The 22,615-nt window shown below is 45.6% G+C and overlaps 1 protein-coding gene across 1 annotated transcript in view; it reads right to left on the bottom strand.

Annotated features, from left to right (window-relative positions):
* ITIH2 (inter-alpha-trypsin inhibitor heavy chain 2) overlaps positions 1–17,558 on the bottom strand; it is a 38,310-nt gene extending 20,752 nt beyond the window's left edge. The window contains exons 1-9 of the mRNA XM_043561581.1: positions 17,352–17,558; positions 16,001–16,075; positions 14,004–14,036; positions 12,443–12,612; positions 9,405–9,509; positions 8,492–8,654; positions 4,702–4,809; positions 3,845–3,973; positions 2,332–2,448 (exon numbers count right to left, since the gene is read on the bottom strand). Of these exons, the coding sequence (XP_043417516.1) occupies positions 2,332–2,448; positions 3,845–3,973; positions 4,702–4,809; positions 8,492–8,654; positions 9,405–9,509; positions 12,443–12,612; positions 14,004–14,036; positions 16,001–16,075; positions 17,352–17,435 (984 nt within the window). The 5' untranslated portion in view covers positions 17,436–17,558. The remainder of the gene's footprint in view (positions 1–2,331; positions 2,449–3,844; positions 3,974–4,701; positions 4,810–8,491; positions 8,655–9,404; positions 9,510–12,442; positions 12,613–14,003; positions 14,037–16,000; positions 16,076–17,351) is intronic.
* Between the last annotated feature and the right edge of the window lie 5,057 nt (positions 17,559–22,615).

Raw genomic sequence — 22,615 nt, 5'->3', positions numbered from 1 at the left:
ACGTCCAAAACTGAACCCCCAGCGTCCCCCCACGAAGTCTCGCTCTGCCTGTCTTCTCCCACTCACCAATGGCGACCTGCATCCTTCCTTCCGACTGCTCAGGCTAAGAGCTCGGAGCATCTTGGAGTCCTCTTTTCTTCTCACACCTCCCAGCTTTAGAAAATTCTGTGTATTCCACCTTCCAGATAGATTCCAGATTCCAGTGGCCTCTTACCACATCCACTAGTCCACGCCGCCATCATCTCTTGCCTGGGTTATAGCAATAGCTGCTTTTCTAGCCTCCCTGTTTCCACCCCCACCTCCACACCAGTCTGTTGTCAACATAGTGGCCAGGGATATGCTGTAAACATGTCAGATGGGGCCTTTCCTTCATCTCAACCCCCAGTAGCTCTCCATTTCTCTCAAAGGTAGAGCCAAGGTTCTCAGGGTGACCTAATGGGCTTCAAGCGACCTGTCCTGCCCCTCCCTTCTTGAAGCTCATCTCCCTTGCCCTCTCCCTGCTCCTCTCTGCCGGGCTGCTCTCTGTTCTTTGGACACTTGGCACACTTCTGACTCAGAGCTGTTGCCCTGGCTGGCCCCGCCACCTACAGCCGTCTGCCCCCAGAGAGCTGCGTGCCTCTCCCCACACCTTTGAAGGGTTTCCGCAAGCTCTTCTCAATGCAGGCAGCTGTTTCGGTGACAAACCTATTTAAAACTTTAATCCCCTGCAAGTGGCAGTCTTGATTCCTAATACGCTTTTCTTTAATTTTTTTTTAATAGTTTATTTTTGAGAAAGAGAGAGAGAGAAGAGAGAGAGAGACAGAGTGTGAGCAGGCAAACCCCCGACACAGGGTTTGAATTCACAAACCATGAGATCTTGACCTGAGCCAAAGTCGGAGGCTCAAAGGACTGAGCCACCCAGGCGCCCCTACACTCCTCTTTAAAATAACAAAAAGTGATGGGGCGCCTGGGTGGCTCAGTCGGTTAAGCGTCTGACTTCAGCTCAGGTCACGATCTCGCAGTCCGTGAGTTCGAGCCCCGCGTCGGGCTCTGTGCTGACCTCTCAGAGCCTGGAGCCTGTTTCCGATTCTGTGTCTCCCTCTCTCTCTGCCCCTCCCCCGTTCATGCTCTGTCTCTCTCTGTCTCAAAAATAAATAAACGTTAAAAAAAAAATTAAAATTAAAAAAAATAAATAAATAAAATAAAATAACAAAAAGTGGGGTTCCTGGGTGGTTCAGTCAGTTGAGCCTCCGACTTTGGCTCAGGTCAATATCTCATGGTTCGTGGGTTCGAGCCCCGCGTCGGGCTCTGGGCTGACTGCTCAGAGCCTGGAGCCTGTTTCCGATTCTGTGTCTCCCTCTCTCTCTGCCCCTCCCCCATTCATGCTCTGTCTCTCTCTGTCTCAAAAATAAATAAACGTTAAAAAAAAAAATTAAAATTAAAAAAAATAAATAAATAAAATAAAATAACAAAAAGTGGGGTGCCTGGGTGGTTCAGTCAGTTGAGCCTCCGACTTTGGCTCAGGTCAAGATCTCACGGTTCGTGGGTTCGAACCCCGTGTCGGGCTCTGCTCTGACAGCTCAGAGCCTGGAGCCTGCTTTGGATTTTGTGTCTCCCTGTCTCTCCTACTCTCCCCTGTTCATTCTCTGTCTCTCTCTGTCTCAAAAATAAATAAACATTAAAAAAATTAAAAAAAAAATAACAAAAAGAAGGGGCGCCTGGGTGGTTCAGTTGGTTAAGTGTCTGACTTCTCAGGTCATGATCTCACAGTCCGTGGGTTCGAACCCCGTGTCGGGCTCTGTGCTGACAGCTCAGACCCTGGAGCCTGCTTCGGATTCTGTGTCCCCCTCTCTTTCTGCCCCTCCCTGCTTGCTCTCTCTCTCTCTCTCTCTCTCTGTCTCAAAAATAAACATTAAACAAATTTCCTCTTTTGTTCTATAGAACCTCATCTATACCATTTAACGCTGGACTAGCTCATATTGAACTGCAGCCTGGGAGACATAAGGCAGGATGGCCCCCCTCAAGGAACTGCAGTGTGATTAGAAAAGATGTGCCTATAAGGACCCATGAACAATGGGCAGGTGCTGAAGTAAAACGTTATGCAGAAGAGCAAGACGGAAGCACAGGAGTGCTCAATGCGAGAAGGAACCGAGATGAAAATGTTCCCAACGGTGAGTTGTGAGATACATGTGTTGTTTACAAGCCACCGGCGTCTGTGGTGCTTTGTCACAGTGGCCCGAGGGGACTAAGACAAGGCCCAATGGGACAGGTGCATTGAATGACTACCGTGTTCGGAGGGGACCAAGGAAGGCGGGGAGCCCCATGTACCACTGCCAACAAGGGGATACTCACTTGTTTCATTTTTATGCCCCACATTGAGCCGCTAACATCAATGACAAAGAGGATGTTTTTGGGAATTGGGTCCAGGTTGTTAGGAGCGAAAAAGTGGACAAAATATCCATTGAATACCTGGAAAACAGAACACGGTGGTTAGGGTGTAGGAAGACGGGGCCCAGGGGCTAAGAGAGGAGAGGTGTGGAAGCAGGCTGGTCGTAAAGGAGAGAACAGAGGCTTGGTGTCTACCCAGGTCTCTCTCTTCTCCTTCCTTCTCTCCCTCACTCCTTTCCCATGCGCGCCCAAGCCTTCTGGGTACTTTAACTCCCAGGGCATTTCCCTCCACTCCCTCCACACACCCAGTCTTCATGGAGAGCCTGTGTTCCAGGCACCGTGCTAGCCAGCAGTAAAGCAGGCAGGCTCTGCCCTCACAGGGCCCACAGGCCAGCCGAGGATGCAGACAAGTAAAGAGGCAGTAACATAGAGTGCTACGTGCTAGGATGAGGAAAATAAAGGGCTCCGAGAATGCCCAGCGGATGTGATCTGACTCAGATGGGGGAGTCTTTCCCAAGCTGACATCCACACTGGCCTTGAGGATGAGTTTGGAGTTGGTCCGCCAGTGTGGGAGTTGGGCAGGGTTTGGGGGTACAGGTAGGAGTAGGGAGGAAGTTCTAGACAAGGGGGAGGAAAACATAACACCCTAGGGGGTCTGCGAGCGGTCCAGGACCACCAGGGCTATAGCATTTAAGAATTCAAGGAATTGGGGTGGAGAATCAGCAGGACAGATCACGAAGGACCTTTACGAGCACTCTAGGGTGCTAGGTTCGGATTGTTCTAGAAGGTATCAGAAGGCCTCTCCAGCTACCTTCCTGATCATCGTCTTTGTCTTCTACTGCAGGCTCTGATGCCTGCCTCCCCAAGTTCTCTTTCCACTGCCCTTTGGTTGCTTCCACCAAGACAGTACAATGGCTAACTGTGGAGGGTGTCACTGTGGATGCTTCTCGACCTCCCTGTCCTGGAGAGCACAGCTCTTGGATACCCTCTACGGGGCTCTTACCTGAGCACAAGGGAAATACAGACATACACCTAGGACATGGCAAAAGGGGAAAGGAAACTTTAGAAATCTCACAAGGAACATTGGCCCTGGAACTCACCATTAGCCCAGATCTTTCTCTTGGTTGTTCCATCCACCCAGCCCCACAACCTCCCTGCTTTCTTTGACAGTTTAATTACAAAGGGCCTTCGAAGGTTATCCAAAACTCCCATTCTGTGGTTTTCTACTGTACTTCATAGAAGGCCTAGAAGAACCTTTCTGGGACAAGGACATGAAACCTAATGACCCTCTGTTTAGTTGTCTTCCTATGAAAAGATAATGCTTAGTAACACTTAGAGACACATGACTGTGGTCCGTTCTCTGCAACTCGACACTTGCCTTGAATGCTACGGGCCGCCCGGAAGCCAGGGCGTCTGTTCAACAAGGAACAGTTGTTTGGCCTCAGCATGGTGCCTCTCCTAGACTGTTTTTACCCACCTCAAGTTCACCGGCTTTCTCTTCTCTGTTCACGTCATACATCACCACCAGCTCTCCATCTACCGCGGTCTCAGAGCAATTGAAGCATTTTCTTTGCTGCGCCACAGTGGGCTTGAAGGAAACATGTGCCTGGAAAGAACGGTGATGTCAGAGCCCCGCCTCTGCGCCTGTCCCTCCCCAGAGGAGGGGCTGACAGCCGCACACAGGTAAAGAGGCACTGCCCAAGGCTTGATGGCCATCCTCTACCCAGGAACCACTGACTGTCCCATTTCCAATGCAAGGGACAGTGCCGGGCACGTGAGGGAGTATCTGCCAGCCTGTGGCGCTGTTGCCCAAGGTTTAGGACTTTTCTTTTTTTTTTTTTTTTTTTAATATGAAATGTATTGTCACATTGGTTTCCGGTTCAGGACTTTTCAAGATAGCCAAAGAATGACTCCCTTCCCCCACCAGAGAGATGGCTACCAGCTTCGAGAATGAGTTTGTGAAAGGTTCTTAGAGGAACTGGACTCCTCCACTGTTGGTTATTATTGGTCTTGAAGTAAAGAGAATTAAGCGGAGGATCTCTTGCTATGACTGAGACCATTTATGTGGAAGCTGTCTTTTGGTTACTGGTCAAGCAGATGACTTGAGGGAAATGGGGCCCCCAAAGGCAAAGTCAGTGGTCAAAATGCAATGAGACAGTTGGGAGTTGTGTTCTGCAGACCCCGGGGAAGACCCTAGATTTTGCTCAGGGGTGCCTGTTCCTTCACAGAGCTCAACACCTGAACTCTTTTCTGTTCCCCAGAGTGCAGGGAGGGAAGAGAACTCATGAGCTAGTAGCCACTTAGACCCTTTGCAATGGGCAATACTTATGATACCTTCTGCTGTCCTTTAGATAGCACTGGAACACCATCAAAATGACCATCAAATGTGTCAGGAACATGAAGAAATTTTATTCCCTGAGGTTCGATAATCCACACGTCTACCTGGAGAAGGGAAAGCAAATTATTCTAAGCCTCAAGGCTTTTTGAGCAAAAAGTACAATTACTACATCCTCTGCTGTAAGTTTTCCCAGAGACAACCCAGCCTGGTTCCATGATCACTTCCGCATGGTCCTTAACTTCTGTGGGATATGACTCATCTCATGTGATGGGCAACTCAGTTCTTCCTTTCTAGTACTTTATTCCTCTGGGCTTAATGCCCCGTTTCTATCCTATTCCAGTTTTGGGGGGCTGTTGTTGTTTCTAAGGGTCTTCATGCTGTTAAAGGGGGGGGGGGAAAGAAAGCCATTTCTAAAGGATTCTGCAGTTACTCTGTGGCTCTCTCCTGGGCTTTTTCATGTCTTTTCTATCTACCTGCTGTGGGCAGAGCTAAGTAGAAGGACATCCCTTTGGGTGATCATTGGAAAAACCATCATCCTGGCTTCCTCTCTATAGACTGTACATGGTCCGCTAAGCACTTCACATGTATGAACTCATTTAACTCTTATCGATAATGTTATTATCTATTATCGTTTTATTTGTTATTGCTCATTCAGAGTGACCCAGTTCATAAGTGGCTGAGGCAGGCTTCAAACGCAGGGCCCAAGCCCCTAATACTTTGTACACCGCTTCCTATCCTCCAATAGCTCCTGCTCCGTCTTTCCGGTAGATATCGCCAAACTATCCATTAACCCCATGCCACAATAGCCTATTTGTTTTCCATGAGATGTCCCTTCTTTTGCACATGCCTGCTTTCATGTGAGGTCATCAGATAGAGTCATGTGCACATTGGTTTCCTTACTGCCTCTTCCTCATTTAGGACCCTCTGCAACAGTGATGAGCTATCTCCCCTTTGGAAGTACCTGCCTTTGGAATCATGTCAAAATTCCCTCTGATTTTTTCAAATCTGCTTTCATAAAGTCACGGACACTTGTCTAAGCAGAGCCAACATTTTCTTTCTTGGTAGTTACAAGATGGGAACTTAATTTGCCTCCAAAATTCCCATTAGCTCCAGATTCTCCATGTTGGTAAGGATTAAATCTACACAGAATCGAGTAAATCAGCCATCCCAGGACAGTCTGACCCAGTCATTGCTGGCAGTTGATTAAGCAGCTCTTGAAGGTCAGGGAGAAAAGTCAGAAACTGACAGAGAACTGGGGATACTGCTTTCATTCTCCCATAAGATTCTACCTGTGAACAAGTGTAGAGTGAGTCACTTGCCATATTTGTTGACTTTTTGGTAAGGAACGCAGGATTTGGAATAAAACATTTTCCCAAGATTTGATACATACAGCTGGGGGGTTGGGGTGGGGGTTAAAAAGAGATGTGTTCCCCGCAATTCCTGTATTTCCAGTCCTTCCGATGGTGATTAGAAACCTTTTCTGGAATAAGCACGGGGAGAAGGTCTAACTTTATGATTTCTCCTTCATTCATCTTTGGATGAAATCAAGTCTCTTTAGAAACTGAAATATTTCATAGACTATTTGGGCTGGAAAGTACCTTAAAAACCATCTAGTCCAACCTCTTATTTCCCAGATGAGAAACTGAAGGCCGGGAAGCAGATTTGGCAGAACTCGGAAAACTTGCCACCGGGTCTAACGCCCTTGCTAATATTCTAAGACTCCACCTGTTTTGTTTTAAAAACAAGGAATTCCTGGCAGCATGGGAAGTTTAAGGATGAACAAACATTTCAGAAATACAAGAAAGATTTATGTGCTACTCGGTATGTGTGTTAAGAATCATTATCTTCATGGACTCAAACTCAAATTCTTGCATTGGTAGCATAGAATGTAGTCTGGGATGCAGTCAGACATAATTCCAGATCTTAATGGTTTCTTAGGTCTGGTTCCTTAGGCAAGTTATTTATATAAATCTGCAAGTCAGGGCTAATGAGACCTACTTTATAATTTGTGGGGAGGAGGGGTGCCTGGGTAGCTCAGTCGGTTAAGTGTCCGGCTCTCGATTTCCGCCCAGGTCATGATCTCACAGTTTGTGAGTTCAAGCCCCACATCTGTGCGGAGCACAGAGCCTGCTTAGGATCCTGTTCCCCTCTCTCTCTCTGCCCCTCACCACCTCAAAATAAATAAACTTAAAAAAAAAAGTCCCTGTTCGTTATGAGTGGCAGGTGCTTCACACATATAATTTGTGGGAGGAGTCAATGACATAGAATATGCCTTCTCCTACCATTAACTCAGTTACTAATTAATATTATTAACCACCTCAGTACTTGCATCACTATAGGCAAGATGCTGATCGTATCTATTTACCATGGGATTCAAGCATTGAGCAAGAGAATGGGGGTGACAGGCCTACATTCTTCATCACTCCCAGGAAAATAACCAGGGTCACATTGTTGAGTTGTGCAGAGCCGCCAGCCAGGACCATCAAGGATGCTGGGAGGTGGCCCATAACCCACTTGCCAAGTCACGTGTCCTGACACGAGGCGGCCTTTGCCGGGAGGAAGGGCATCTTATCCAAATTTTCACAAAGGCACAGTATGTGCCAGAAGGGACACTTAAAAGAACGGAGTGGCATTGAGAGCAGGCTGATGCCACACAGCGGTCACGAGAAGAAAGTGTGTTCTATTGGTCAGTTATGCAACTTTCCAAATCAGGATACAAATTTCGCCAGGATCAGATCATCCCCTGGAGTCTTCTCGGTCTGAGGGCCATTCACAGCCTATCTGTCAAATGCAGAGGCAGATTGGATTGGATGCTCTCCTGGGCTGCTTCTGGCTCTGCTCTGCCTCCTACACAAAATGTTCGCGTGATGTCACAAAGCTTCAAACTCCCTAAAGAGTTGTCTCGGTTTGGAGGGCAACAGGTGAAGTCAAGTCAGCAATGCTCAGCTCATATTGGTAAGGAAGTGGGGGGCGGGCAGAGGAAGAGAACTAGCTTCACTGAGTCCTTACTATTTGCCACCCGTTGCCATAAATTACACGGAAAATATGTTATCGTACCCTTCCTACAGATGAAAAAACGGACGCTCAAGATAACGTGTCCCGTGTTAGCAGGCCAGCGTAATGACTGAATGGCACTCCCCCAACAATGACCCCCGAAGCCAGGTCTACACGTCTGGAAACTGTGAACATTACCTCCTTTGGAAAGAGCATCTTCACAGATGAAGTTAAGGTAAGGACCTCAAGATGAGATCCTCCTGTACTACTCAGTGGACTCTAAATCCAAGGACAAGTTTTCTTATAAGAAGAAGGCAGAGGACAACGTGAGACACGTAGGGGAGCACGTGGTGTGGCCGCCAAGGCAGAGATCAGAGCGGTGTGGCTAGGAGGCCACAAGTCAAGGAGTGCCAGTGGCTGCCGCACGCCGAGAGAAGCCAGGATTCTCCCCGCAAGCCGTTAGGAGGAAGGCCCTGCTAACACCTTGAGTTCAGACTTGTGTCCTGAAAATAAATTCCTGTTGTTTCAAGCCGCCCAGCTGTGGTCATTTGTTAGGGCCACCCCAGGAAAGGAACACAAGTAATAGGGAGCTGAGCTGGCATTGAAATCCATAAGGAAGTGCCCTCCTTATGGGTGGACTCCAAACCCATAAGCTGATCCGTGCCCCTCACTGTCTTGCTGAGTCGAATGCATCCAGCACCCCCAAAGGGTGATGACCGGGAGAAAAGCACAGGCGGGGGTAGGAGCCTTCAGGGGAGGGCATCACCGCACGCCCTGCAAATCTTGGCTCACCTCCAAGTGTTTGGCCAGTCGTCCGGGCTGCAGATGGAGTCTGTGCTCATAGGATCCCAGCTTCCTCCACTTGACTTCCTGGTAATGAAGTTCGAACTGCACCTTCGCTCCAGGGAGGACGTTTACTTCGGTTTTGAAGTTTTCCATGTCAAGAGCCCTGCTCCTAAAAGTTTAACACCCCCGACGTAAGTCCCCACATGCACGAGGGAGAGCAAGACCCCCACGTCTATGCGGAGGGCATCTAGGCTTTTCTGGGCAATCAAGCCTGCTGCAGTGTTCGTGAAAGTGAACAGGAGGTACAACAGACATCACTGAAACTTCCAGGTAACTTTAATTCCACCAACAGCTTAGTCTCCTCTCCTGCCTGATCGTTTTCTACCAGAGCTTCTTACAGATTTGAGTGCCCTCTGCTACTTATCGATCCCCATTCCACGCCAGGAACTTGACAGGCGTCATTTCTAACACAGCGGCTCTGCAGGACGGATATCAGTACCTTCATTTCCCAGATGATAACAGATGAAGCTAACAGATTATTAGCAACCTGCTCAGGACCACCCAATTGTGGGGCCAGGACTCAAACCCAAACTCAGATGGTTCCAGACACCGCACATATTTCCTCTGAGGCATTTGAGCCTCATTCCAGAGGCTCTTTCCGTTTGTGAAAGTTTGCAGAAAGAAGAAATCTATTATTGCATCAAGTGCGATATGCATTTCCAGCGTAAGCCCTGATGTAAACACATACACGTCAAGGTTACCGCGATCGTTGATTGAGGTGTTTAGTTTTAAAGAGGAAACAGCACGGTTAGCAAGTGAGGATGATGTGGGCGTTAGAAGCAACCGTGAGTGATTTTTAAAAATTAAATGGGATTGAGTGGGAGGAGCCACGGATGAGCCGAGCTGGCCCCGCCCTTACCTCACCAGCCCGGCCGTCTTGCCTTTTGCTCTTGCCTGAGAGTACAGCGCTCGACCCACTGTCTTCTCCTTAATTGAACTCGTGAATGTCGTGCCGTCTACGGTCCTAAAAAATGACAGGGGGCCACTGAGTTGTCCCGAGTAGCAGTCTTAGCAAAGCAAACTAAAGACAAACAACCCACCTTGGAGGATTTAGTGAATGGGGGCAATTCTCATGTTGCACCTAGACGTAATAAGAAGAGAGGCATCTGCCTATTTCACGGTCAGGAGTCCCTTTATCTGGGAGTGTGATTTAAGAGGTAGGCGCCCATCCTGAGAGCTTCCCTGCTGGAGTTGCTGCGTGTGTTTAAAATCACTCCACATCTTCAAGTTTTACCCTTCAGATTAAGCTGTGTTCCCTTTGGGTATCCCTTTTGAATTAGAAATGTGCCCAGGGGAGGTGACTGAGAAATCACTGTTGTCTGGCTTATATTTGTTCAGAAAATTCTTCTTCTAAGAGCCTGGGGGCGTCACACTGCCCTGCAAGGGTGGGGAAGAGGAAGGAAGGAGGACGGTGCTGGGCAATCCCTTAGCACATGGGTGTTTATCCCTCTAACATCTCCCTCGGGGACCTCTGGCTTCCTTCTCCTTCTCCATCTTTACCTGCCCCACTTTAAGTGCTTGTCATCTACTGCGTACCAAGTTAATGATGGGTCAGAGCCATCAAATTACAGGATCTCAGAAGTAAAATGGCGCCCATGGCACTCAAAGGGATAGTGCCTCTCACCAAGGAGGTATTTAGAAACGCGTGGAGAAGTCTTTTGTTGTGCCGATGACCGAAAGTACCGTTGGCATTATGGGAGGGGACCCAGAATGCTAGACCTTCTGCAGGTGTGAGGGCCAGTGTCTCATCCCAGGAGCCACTGGCATGCTTGGTGAGGCACGCTTGAAGGCCGCTTCTTCGGATGAGAGAAATCAGAGCCAGGGGACAGTGACTTCCTTGCTCAAGGTCACACAGTCGGTCAAAAACAGAGCTAGAACTAGACCCACGTGTCCAGGTCTGCCCTACTCCCCATCCACCCGATCTCAGTTTCAAAGACCGAAAAATCTTTAAGACAAAAGGAAGTTATCTCTAGCAGGAGAATATTTGCAACCTTGATAAAAGGAGCACAAGAAATGTTTTGACCAGAGAGGAGGGCTTGGCAACTCATGTAGAATTCTCTGGTCTCACAAAGTCATCCCTGACTAGAGAGAGACCAAAGTAAATGTGTGTCACAGTTCCATCATCCTTTGTCACCTCAAATCTTCTATGCAATGAGATGGAAAAGAAAGAAAAGAATGAAAGAAAACAGAAAGAAGCAATGTCTAGAATAAATGCTGGTTATGTGGTTGAAAAACAAAAATTTAGTCAAAGAGTTTAAAGACGATTTTTCAGACACAGTGTCATGTTATACCGCGACATAAAAGCTCTTCCTACTACATTTTTGTTTTTAGAACAGGCTGCCTAAAATTAAAAAAATAAATAAATTTCTTGGGGCACCTGCATGGCTCAGTGTTAAGCATCCGACTTCGGCTCAGGTCATGATCTCATGGTTTGTGAGTTCGAGCCCCGCATCTGGCTCTGTGCTGACAGCTCAGAGCCTGGAGCCTGCTTCGGATTCTGTGTCTCCCACTCTCTTTCTGCCCCTCCTCCACTCACTCTCTCTCTCTCTCTCTCTCTGTCTCAAAAATAAACACTAAAATTTTTTTTACAGAAATAAAAAATAAAAAAATAAATTTCTAAGCCAATTCAAAGGATATCAAGCCAAAGTCACCTGACACCTTTTCCCCACCTACTTTGCTTGGTTTAGAAAATATGATTATCATGCTCTGCAGTTTTTAGAGGCCAAGGTGCGTGGTATTTGAACGCTTCATTTATTCACAGTTATTGTTGGTGACCTTGGTATATGAAAGACCAAAGCCGATGAGAACTATCTCAATCTAATATCTTAGTAAAAAAAATATAGGCAGACTGTATGCAGAGCCGTGTGCTCTGTGCTGGGCACAGGACACGGGAAGGACGTGGCCGGGTGGGGCACACTGTGGGGATGGCCACCCAAGTGATCGGGGGTAGAAAGCCATCCAATCACTTGGAAGAATAAGCGATGTTTAGCCTTGATAAGTGAAGCCACCAGGCAGGACAAGATAATTGGACTTCACTTTAGAAAGCACTGGAGTGGTTGAAAAATATTTTTTGTTATGGAAATCTTTAAATATACAAAAATAGAACAATATAAGAGACCTCCATGAAACCATCCCTGAGCCACACCGTTATCAGTCAGTACTCAGCTGGTCTCAATTCACCTGTACCCCTACTCGACTATTTTGAAGCCAATCTCAGACAGCATATCATTTCATCCTCGAACACTTCAGTATGTATTTTGCAGAGAATTAGGAAAAGAAAATTTTTTGTGAGTGGAACCAGAGCCAGTGGGTAGAAGCGGAACAGATTTCAGTGAAGTATGAGAAATAATTCTAACAGACTTGTCAACCATTGAGTGGATTGCTCTGGAAGGTAGTGAGTTTATCGTAAGGAGATATTCAAGTCAAACCTGAATGAGCCATTTGTCCTCAGCGTAATTGAGGAATCCGATCACTGGACACGTGATTGGACTTAATCAGTAGTTCTCATATTTTTTCCTCAACAAATGGAGAAACAAATGACAGGAGACACAGAACTGCTCTGCACACATACTTGGTTTCCTACAAGCCACGGCCACTCCATATATCTCCCCCGAGAAAGCACGTTCAAGTGCAACTAAGAGTTGTTACCAGAGAGATAGCTTAGTTAGCTTTCATTTATGAGGCGTGAAAAGCAAATCCTTCACAAAGTCTGATACTTTGAACAGAAACAAATCATGGGGACCCAGCCCACCATGACTCTTGACATCCAGTGGGTCCACAGCTCTGAGAGTGAGAACCACCGGAGCAGTTGGCCATGAAGGTCCACTCTAACTATGAGGGGGGTTGATTCTATGAGTAGAGCAAAGCCGATTTGTAGTCTGTATAGGAGTTACTCACATGGAAAAGTTGGAGATGAAGGCTCCTTTGGGAATCTGAACATCAAACACAACATTCTGAGGCCGTGGGGAGTTGTTCACCACTTTGGTCTGGATGAAGGTGTTGGCCATACGAGAAGTAATAGTGGACTGGACTTTATAGCTATAAAGAGTTACTTGATCAACATCGTCCTGTAATTGGTAAGAAAGCATAGGCGTACTCATGGCAAAATGGCACAGAACTTCACCACATATTTGATGTTAACAGCACTACCTTCTACCATGAACAATCCTCAGGCATTGCGAAGCATATGACTCAGGTATTACTAGGCTTTCTCCTCGCTTAGAATATTCTCCAGGCAGAAGCCTGCCTTTGTTTTAAGATCTCTGGAGATGCCTTTCAGCTCTATGGGTCTATTAATAATGACGTTTAAAGTGAGAATGCGAGTAGAAAATGGTTGTGGGAAGCAAGGTTGGAGCGAGAAAGTTCAGGCAATAATGTCAAATGCAGGGCCCTAGCAAAGGAAAGGATACAGGATTGCGGGTCTAGGGGACCCTGGCTGCGTCTTCAGAGTGGGGCGCAGCAAGGGGACAGTGGGGTTGAAATACACGTGCGGCCCCATACTGCTACCTGCCTTCTTCCACCGTATCTGTTACGGGGCCATCTTCTCCCACTTTTCTTCTCCTTCCCCCAATTCGAACAACATACAAACTGTAACACGCTGCCGGGTGTGAGCAACCAATGGAACGTGGAGAGAAAGTATCGTGTGGACGCGATGATTGGTCCCGTGCTCTGGATCACCTTTCCCCACGCTGCTCTACAGACTTAAGGCAGCTCTAGTGTGAAAAATTACGGTATCTCAGTGCGCTCAAAGGCAAGGTACTAAAAGCCCACATCTTTCAGGAGATGCCTGAGAACTGCGGGCTTCTTCAGGACCATGGCAATGATGTGACCCATCACAAGATTTTTCTTGTTTCTCCAAACGGATTTGCTTATTTCGATAGTAGGTGTCACGTGCCAAAGTCCGTCAGCCAAGATTAAGCCTCTGGACTCGGTAACAGCCAGCAAACTTCAAGCTACGACAAAATCCGGGCTACGTTACTTGTCCTTACTACCCCTTAAATGTATGCTTCTCAAAGTTTCTGTCCGTGCAGAAGCCAACGTAAACCACTTCCTTTTGATGTTTTCTCACCACAGGAAGGACTTCTTCGAACATCTCAGGGAATCGGGCCATGTTGTGTTGGGGAGCTCCCTCTCACAGTCCCATTCCCCCCTCCATATTTCAAGTGAAAACGGCTAAGCTGGAATGAATACATGTGCCTGGGTGAAGCCAGTGTTGTTGGCAAAACTTGAGACGGTTGAGAGAAACGACATTTTCAGCTCCTGGTGCCATCTCTCCTGGCTACTCTCATGCTGAATTTCAGACACACTTCCAAACAGAATTGGGCAAGAGGATATTTCGCAAGTCAGGTAAATGCTCTCAGGGATAGAGACGAAGGAGGCAACCATATTGATCTCCAGATAATAGGTAACAGGAAAATCATTCTGGCGTTAATTTTTAACAAAATCAAAGTAAACTCACCATCGTTTCTCCAGATTCTCCGGAAACGCTTCTCTGTGAAAGGAAGTTAGATAATCATTCTTCAAAAGTGTGTTACTTATTACCTAGAGGACAAAAGCTGCTTTCTCTCAGTCAAAAAAAAAAATTTGTTTCCCTTCAATACTGATCTGTAATTGATTCACTGGAGCCGAGACATAAATGTCAAATAGTCTCGAATACTATTTTCCCAATGGTATGTTTCTCTGAACACATTTCCCAGCCACTTGGCAAGCACATCATTCTTTGATATAATGCTAGAACAAATATTTTTATTTTATTTTATTTATTCTTTTTTAATATGAAATTTATTGCCAAATTGGTTTCCATACAACACCCAGTGCTCATCCCAAAAGGTGCCCTCCTCAATACCCATCACCCACCCTCCTCTCCCTCCCACCCCCCATCAACCCTCAGTTTTAGAACAAATATTTTTATTTTTATTTTTATTTTTTTATTTTTTTTATTTTTTTTAATTTTTTTTCAACGTTTATTTATTTTTGGGACAGAGAGAGACAGAGCATGAACGGGGGAGGGGCAGAGAGAGAGGGAGACACAGAATCGGAAACTAGCTCCAGGCTCCGAGCCATCAGCCCAGAGCCTGACGCGGGGCTCGAACTCCCAGACCGTGAGATCGTGACCTGGCTGAAGTCGGACGCTTAACCGACTGCGCCACCCAGGCACCCCAGAACAAATATTTTTAAAAAACATTCAACCAAACACACACTGAGTGGCCTGTATCACCTTTATCCTGTTTTATTTATTTATTTTTTATTTAGTTGAGTGGTGATCTGGATGCTGGGGCTCTGGGCATGCCGTTCACAAGGTCTATAAGTGCTTTGCCTTACAGGGTCCCTTGTCCCCCACCCCACCCCACCCCCATCCTTCAGACCTCAGCCTGGGGGAATTTTGTCAGTCAAGCTCTCTCATGGCCCCCCACCCCCAAATCCAGGTACGTTTCCTTTAAGTTTCCATGGCAGCTAAATTCTTCCTTCCAAGCGAGACAGTGTGGACGTGTGTCTCTCTCTTCCATTGGGCTCAGCTACGTGAGGGTAGGGATTTCGAGGTATTTCCTCTCTGGGGCCAAGAACAGTGACTGTCATGTGAAAAATCCTGTACTTCAACTGCCATGCGAGGGAATTATCCACATGAAGGATTGTCCTCTGGACACGGAAAGCCGAATGGGTTTAAAGCAAAGGGTGAACACCTAATGTCTGTTGAACTTTAACAGAATAAGTCAGGTGCTGGATATAAGGCTAGTTATGCTAATTTGGGATGAACTGAGGTTTTAGGGCAGTGTTCCGTGACATCGTGAGGTCAACAGTTACCCTCTTCTGAACTTTTTGAATGTAATTTTCAGTGACGAGAAGAAGTTTTCCCTCTTGTGGCCGGATGGCATGAGAACTTGCCTATTGGGTTTCAATACTACTGGTCTACAAGAAACCTGGACTTTCAGAGACTCAAAAAGTCACATCCGTACAAAATAAGCCATTGATCGGCTTCGTGTGGTGTCCATGAAACACCCCCATTCTCAGCACGTGGCCTCCATGCAGGAGAAGCCACACCCTGGCTGGCTTCCCTGGAGAACTCACCCCCAAGAGTTAGAGGACGCATCTGTGCTGTTGCTGGCAACCTCCAGGATACAGCCTTGGACATGGCCGGTCCCCAGACTCTGAGCTACTCCCCACCGCAGCAGTGACTGCCCCAGGAGGATGTGTGCTCAGAGGGAGGTATCTGCCACCCCCGGGAGAAGAAATGCCCTCCTTAAGAAGAAATCCTTCCTTATGAGGCAGTAACATCATCCCACAGTCTTAAAATTAGAAGGAAACACATAGCTCTTCATCCTTTAAGGAACTAAGGTGACCATTATGATAAAAAATAAAGCTCTGAGACCACTTAGCAAGAAGCATCTTAATCTTTTCCCTCCTTCGGTCGTGATCTCTTTCACTCGTTGTCCCTTTCGAGACTGAGGCTTACTGTACCTGAAATCTCTGTTTCTCTGGTGCAAACTGAAATTTCCCCGGGGCCAGCTCCACGAGATCTCCATATTCTGCAAACTTAGAAAAGAATTTAGGATATTTATTTCTATTAATAAAAAAGATTCAGAGCAAAGGAGGCAGCGAGGGACAGGCATAAGGGATTCATTCATTATGCTTTGCTATCTTGTTTCCTATAACTCTGGGAAATCCCATTTTTTAATACAATGACTTCTTTAATGTTTTTATGTTTGCTAGTTGTGTCTCAAAGGTGACCAAATGGAAGCTGTTATCCTCCAATTTGTTGGACGAAGGAACGCATTTTTTAGTCGGCCAGAAGACGACGGGGGCATTCAGGTGGGGGTCACCGCAACCCAGTGATCAGGGAGGTGCCTGGGGGAGGCATGGGGTAGATCTTGGCATCAGCAAATGTGTGAGTGGATAAATATGTCCATACGTCTCCTCCAATTTAAAATGTTGATAGGAAAGGAATGCACAAACACATTTGGGTATCTTGGCTTGGATCCCTGGCTCTGTCAGTGAGATTTCCAACACCCTCCGGGGGTTCTTAAGGTGTTGGAAAATAAGATCGTTTCTAAGCAGACAGAGTGACTCCCCCCGCACCCCTGCCATCCCGTTCTTTGGCATTTTTGTGGGTAATCCACTCTGCACGTATTACAAAGCCCCTGCATCTCCTACGATATTCCCATAACACACATTGCTTTTCTGGCGTCGGAATAACTCTTGCGTGACATTCAAAATGACTCAGTCCAAAACTTTCCTTCTGTTGGCGATGGCCAAGGATCTGAAGTAAAGGCCTTGAACTCCCTGGAAATAATTCCTGCCATCTGCCAGCCTGCAGGCCATCTCCTCCCAACAGGAATATTTAAAGTGCCCTCACTACAGGACTCATGGTACACATGGGTATGAAAACCAATAGTGTTAATGACTTTTCTTATACTGAAAGCAATGTGTCATCCTCATCCAGCTAATAATTATTAAGTGCTTCCTAGTGCTTGCATGGTGCTAGGTAGTTTACATATGGCATTGAATTCCCCTAGTACCTTTGGGGTAGGTCAAGGATCCCCATTTTTCAGATAAGGAGTAGGCAGCCGGGTTCCATAGATGGCACCCCGTGGGGCCGGTCCATTGAATTTGACTTAATACTCATGCAAATCCCATTAATGCTTTCAAAGGTAAGTATACATTCCAGTAATTAGAAAAGCAAACACTCCTACCCAGATGAATTTTACCACAATTTCCTTTCCGCACAGACCACAGTCCTTAAATGGCAATGGCCACAGACTACTGGGCAAACCCACAGGGCAACGACAAGGGGTTTTCTGGAAGTACTTACTTCTGGAAGTCCACTGGTAGGGATTTCGAAGCCTCGTGTCACAGAAACGAAGAAGCAGACGAGAAGGCACGTGAGTCGACTCATTTTGCTGGGTGGCTTTGCCAAGCTCTCCGTGCAGCGTCTCAGGAGAATTCCACTCCTCACTGAACCCAGTTCAAAGGAACAGCAGAAGAGTGCGTTTTTCAAAAGAAGAAAAAAGAAGAAGAAAGCTCTCAAACTTTGTTCAAAAACGGGACAAATATTTGTTCTGGAGTTCAAACTTGCGCTGTGGGGGTGGATCGGACACCCAGAGGTTATTCAAACAGCAAAGCCAGAGGTAGTCAGTGGGCTGTGAGGACAAGTCAGGGTCAGATGGATGTGCTTTCTTTGCCTTTTGCTGATTTCTGTTCATCTCAGAATCAGAGGGACCTGAAGATCAGCATCATCCTCTTTCACGGACCAGGTGGGGAACTATATGGAGAAAGAGAGTCAGAGAAATAGCGTCAGTGTAGAGTTTCTGGAAATGAAGCCCTTTTATTCAAATGAAAGCAGGAGAAGTTTAGCACAAGTGGAGAAAGAAACACAATGGTTTTCTGAGCAAAGCATTCACTGCTAGCCCGTTCCCCTCTGTCTCTGATAACTGAGGATCCGCTGCAGTAAAGCACCGGGCACACAGCTGTGCCAGGTACAAAGGCACGCTCTTCAGTGGGGATATTTCATGAGTGTCTTTGACTCAGAGGACAGTATCTGTTCTTGTGGCTGTCCCTGATCAGCCTCACTCAGGTCCGTGGAAAAATTAATTCTCCTCAGTTCCAGAATCAGAGAAAACCCAGTCTGGAAACACTGTGGATGATTGCTTCCCATTTGTGGTCTGGAGATAATAAGATAATGTCAGCTAAGAGGTACTGAGCCTTTCTGGTGTCAGGCATTTTTACTTATTATCTTTAACTCTCTCTCTTTTTTTTGAATCTATACAAGAACCATGCAAGGTATGTGCTATATTTATCCTCCTTTATAATGGAGGAAAATAAGGCTAAGTAATTTATTCCACATCTCACGTTAAGTGGAGACACAGATCCAGCAAGGTTGGCCTGACCCCAAGCACTTTGCTCTCCATGACCACGCGGGCTTAGGAGAGGTAACCTGCCGTCCATCACTGGGATCCAGTATTCCAGGTGTGAATCTAGACTAGAATTCACCTGAAGTCCCCAACCTGCATGGTAAGTCTACTTGATGAGTCTTTCTCTTGAGTTTCTATCCCAGACATTTGCTTGAACAAGGGTCATGCCGTGGACCCCAGTTTGGTCAGCAGGGGACCTGAGCCCCCATGCCTTTTCTGGTTTTCCTTCTCAGAGTAGAACCCATGGCTTCCTGCCTAATGTTCTGGGATCTAACACCTGGCCTTGGACTTGTAGCTGGAAATGACCACTCCCTAAAAGTCCACTCCCACGGGGGAACCTGCACCTGCATGGAACGAGGAAGTCTGCTTTGGCCTCAGACGCGTGATGCTGGAGAGCTCTTTCCAGGGGATCCTATTCTGAGCACACCCAGCAGCTTCCCTCGAACCCAGAGACTCACTGTGAGAGTTACATCGAACACACGGCCATTGTCTGAGACAGCCGTGGATTTTGTTTAAAGGGAAATGGTTTAAAAGTTTATTTCAGAAACAATGCAAAGGAAGAAAGAAAGTCAAAAACAATGCCCTGAAGAGAAATTTATATTGAAATATGCAGGATGGTACATAAAAAAACTACAATTTTATTTATAATATCCACGCACATGCCAAAAATCATTCGAAGTGTAGTTTCAAGTAGAATATACAATGCAAATTAAATTTAAAAAATTTGACAATTAAAAAAAAAAGTCAACCATACGCCGTCTCCATGAGACACTTCATCTCAATGAGACAAAAACAGACTAAAAGTTGATATTGCATTAAAATTCTGTTCATTTCAAAGACTTAAAAACAAAGAGGGTGTTACAAAGGGGGTGTCAGGTTAAAATAGATGTAGCAAATCATAACAAAAAGAAAGTCAGAAGAGAGAATTAAGTTTAAGATTAGAAATTAACAATTTGGAGGGGCACCTGGGTGGCTCAGTCGGTTAAGTGTCCCACTTCAGCTCAGGTCACGATCTCGTGGTTCATGAGTTCGATCCCCACGTCAGGCTCCGTGCTGACGGCTCAGAGCCTGGAGACTGCTTTGGATCCTGGGTCTGTCTCTCTCTCTCTCTTTCCCTCCCCCTTTCGCACTCTGTCTCTTGCTATCTCTCAAAATAAATAAACACTAAAAAATTAAAAAAAAAAGAAATCAACAGTTTGGAGAAAAAATGATAATAAAATACGTTTTTAAATTGGAAGACAGTGATCCATCAATGTGATTAATAAATGCAGAATATGTGAAAACAACTTAAAAGTGAAGATGAGGCATACAGCATTTTTTGTGAATTTTTTTTAATGTTTATTTTTGAGAGACAGAGCATGAGCAGGGGAGAGGCAGAGAGAGAGAGAGGGAGACATAGAATCCGAAGCAGGCTCCAGGCTCTGAGCTGTCAGCACAGAGCCTGATGTGGGGATTGAACTCACGAACCAGGAGATCATGACATGAGCTGAAGTCGGATGCTTAACGGACTGAGCCACCCAGGTGTCCCAAGATGTAGAGTATCCACATGAATTGACCAGTGTGTCAAATTCATTTACATTAAATGTAAAATATTTATTAAAAATAGCCCATAATATAGAGGTAAACAGAACAAAAACACGGAGAGAGAAATAGAAAAATTACATAAAAAAATAATTGAGCCTGACCACTTTTTGGAACTTCACACGATATACAATATCTGGACAACGTACTGAAAGTGACATCGTGGTTTTTAATTAATTCAATGAAGTAGATGTTGTTTTCACCCACAAATCTGAATTACACACTAAAAAAATTTTACAACCAATTTACCTTACTAAAAACAATAAATATTATCCTGGACCACATTTTCATACCAGGAAAGAATAATCCATAAGAGTGAAAAGGGGATTTGCCTAGGTGATTGAGGCTGTTATAACATAAGAAAATTTATCAAACTAAAACTTCAGCAACAAAAATACTAAAAATTTCTCACTCTCAATAGCTATTGAGAAGTCACTCAATAAATTACAAAATCTATTTCAGGTGAAAGTGCTTAAAACATTAATCTCAGGAAGCTTTTTTTTTTTTTAATATACAGGAAGAGTGCATGTGCATGTGTGTGTGAGTGTGTGAATGTGTGTGTGTGTGTGTGCGCATACACACGTATGAAACCAAGACTCAAACTGGAAAAAATCAAGAAACACTATGCAGAAAAGTCACTTCTCTTAAAAAGAGAAACCACAAGATTAGTTTTTGTTGAGGGTGTGATTCCTAATGTAGAAAATTCAGAGACTCTCATTAAAAAATTTACTAGAAGTAGCAAATCTGTTTACCAAACAGCAAGGTACACAGGTGAACCCGCAAAATCAGTTACATTTTTCTTTACTAGTGATTGCCCTAGAAATGGCGCAAAAGAAGTACCTTTTGACTAAGTGTATCAAAAGCACATAGACATTTAAGTCAGGACAGAGGTTTATAACAAGAACCATCTTCAACTTTGGTAAAATAAAGGAGTTTATAGAACTGGAAAACTCTACGGGATGAAAAGACAAAAGTCAAAGAAACATGGTTTGAAACCACTAAGAATTATGCCCCATGTTTTAGGTTTTAAAATTCATTACAAAGCACAAGCTAAAAAACACCTATGGTGTGATGCGTAAAAGTATAGATGCTGATCAATGGAATAAAATAGTGAGTCCAGAAATACATGTCATATAGAATACATTACAGACCCGTAGCAACAAAACACTAGGGAATGAATTCAGTCCTTCATAAATGCTCCTGGAACAATTTGATAGGGGTATGAAAAAGAATCAACTGTTGGGGCGCCTGGGTGGCGCAGTCGGTTAAGCGTCCGACTTCAGCCAGGTCACGATCTCGCGGTCCGGGAGTTCGAGCCCCGCGTCGGGCTCTGGGCTGATGGCTCGGAGCCTGGAGCCTGTTTCCGATTCTGTGTCTCCCTCTCTCTCTGCCCCTCCCCCATTCATGCTCTGTCTCTCTCTGTCCCAAAAATAAATAAAAACGTTGAAAAAAAAAATTAAAAAAAAAAAAAAAAGAATCAACTGTAATCCGTACCTCATGTGATATACAGCAAAAATGTAAATTATTCAAAGAATTTCATGTTAAAAAGAGTAATGAAAACTGGCTAGCCTACTACGTGCTGGGTCTTTTTTGAGACACCTAAAAAAGGAAACAGTAGAACGAGTTAAGGTTTACTAGGACCGACGAAAGCTGCAATCTGTCTTTACCTGTCCTTTATAGAAGAGGGCACGGAGGTTCAGAGAGGTTAAGTGACTCGTTCAAGGTGGCGGAGGCAGGACGGGAACACGGGCTGAGGCTGGCAAGCCTCACAGAAGATGTGGCTCCTAGATGAGCAGAGACATGACACAGAAGGAAATGTAGACGTTACATTACACGGGTTAAACAATACTCAGATGGAAAACAAAAGCGGCTTTAATTTGCTATCAAACACATACCTTAGTCCTCTGGTATCCGTGGGGACAAGTTCCAAGATCCTCAGTGGATGCTTGAAACCGTGGATAGTACTGAGCCTTATGTACGCTGTTGGTTCCTCTACATACATACCCACGATCAAGTTTAACTTACAAGTTCGGCAGAGTAAGAGAGGAGCAACAATAACTAACAAGAACATAGAGCAATTTAACAAGATAGTGAAGTTCTGTACGTGTGGTCTCTCTCTTCTCTCTCTCAAAATGCCTTACGGTCCTGCACTCACCCTTCTTGCCATGGCGTGAAATGACAAAATGCCTACGTGATGAGATGAAGCGAGGTGACGCAGGGGTCACATGTAGCGTGAGGCTGCTGTTGACCTTCTGACCTTCTGAAGATCCTCTTCTAGATCGTGGTTGAGATGGCAGGAAACCAAAACCTGGAAACTGGAACTCTGGATAAGGGGTCGGCGGGGGGGGGGGACTGCTGTATTCCACCAAAACACAACTCAGAGTCTTACAAACGGTACCGGGAGCTGTAGAGAAATGGATGATCACGGATTGCTTGGTGGCACAGAGACTTGCTCCGTCTGTCTGGTGACCGACATGGTACAAATATAAGCCACGAGCTCTAAAATCTTGCCACACTATCTCTACCCCAGAAACAAATTCCTGGGAAGTGATACAAAGGGGGAAAATGTAGAACAAAGTTTATA

This window comes from Prionailurus bengalensis, chromosome B4 (genome assembly GCF_016509475.1).
Source record: "Prionailurus bengalensis isolate Pbe53 chromosome B4, Fcat_Pben_1.1_paternal_pri, whole genome shotgun sequence".
In the NCBI taxonomy this organism is placed as follows: domain Eukaryota; kingdom Metazoa; phylum Chordata; class Mammalia; order Carnivora; family Felidae; genus Prionailurus; species Prionailurus bengalensis.
This window is presented reverse-complemented; position numbering and strand designations above follow the sequence as displayed.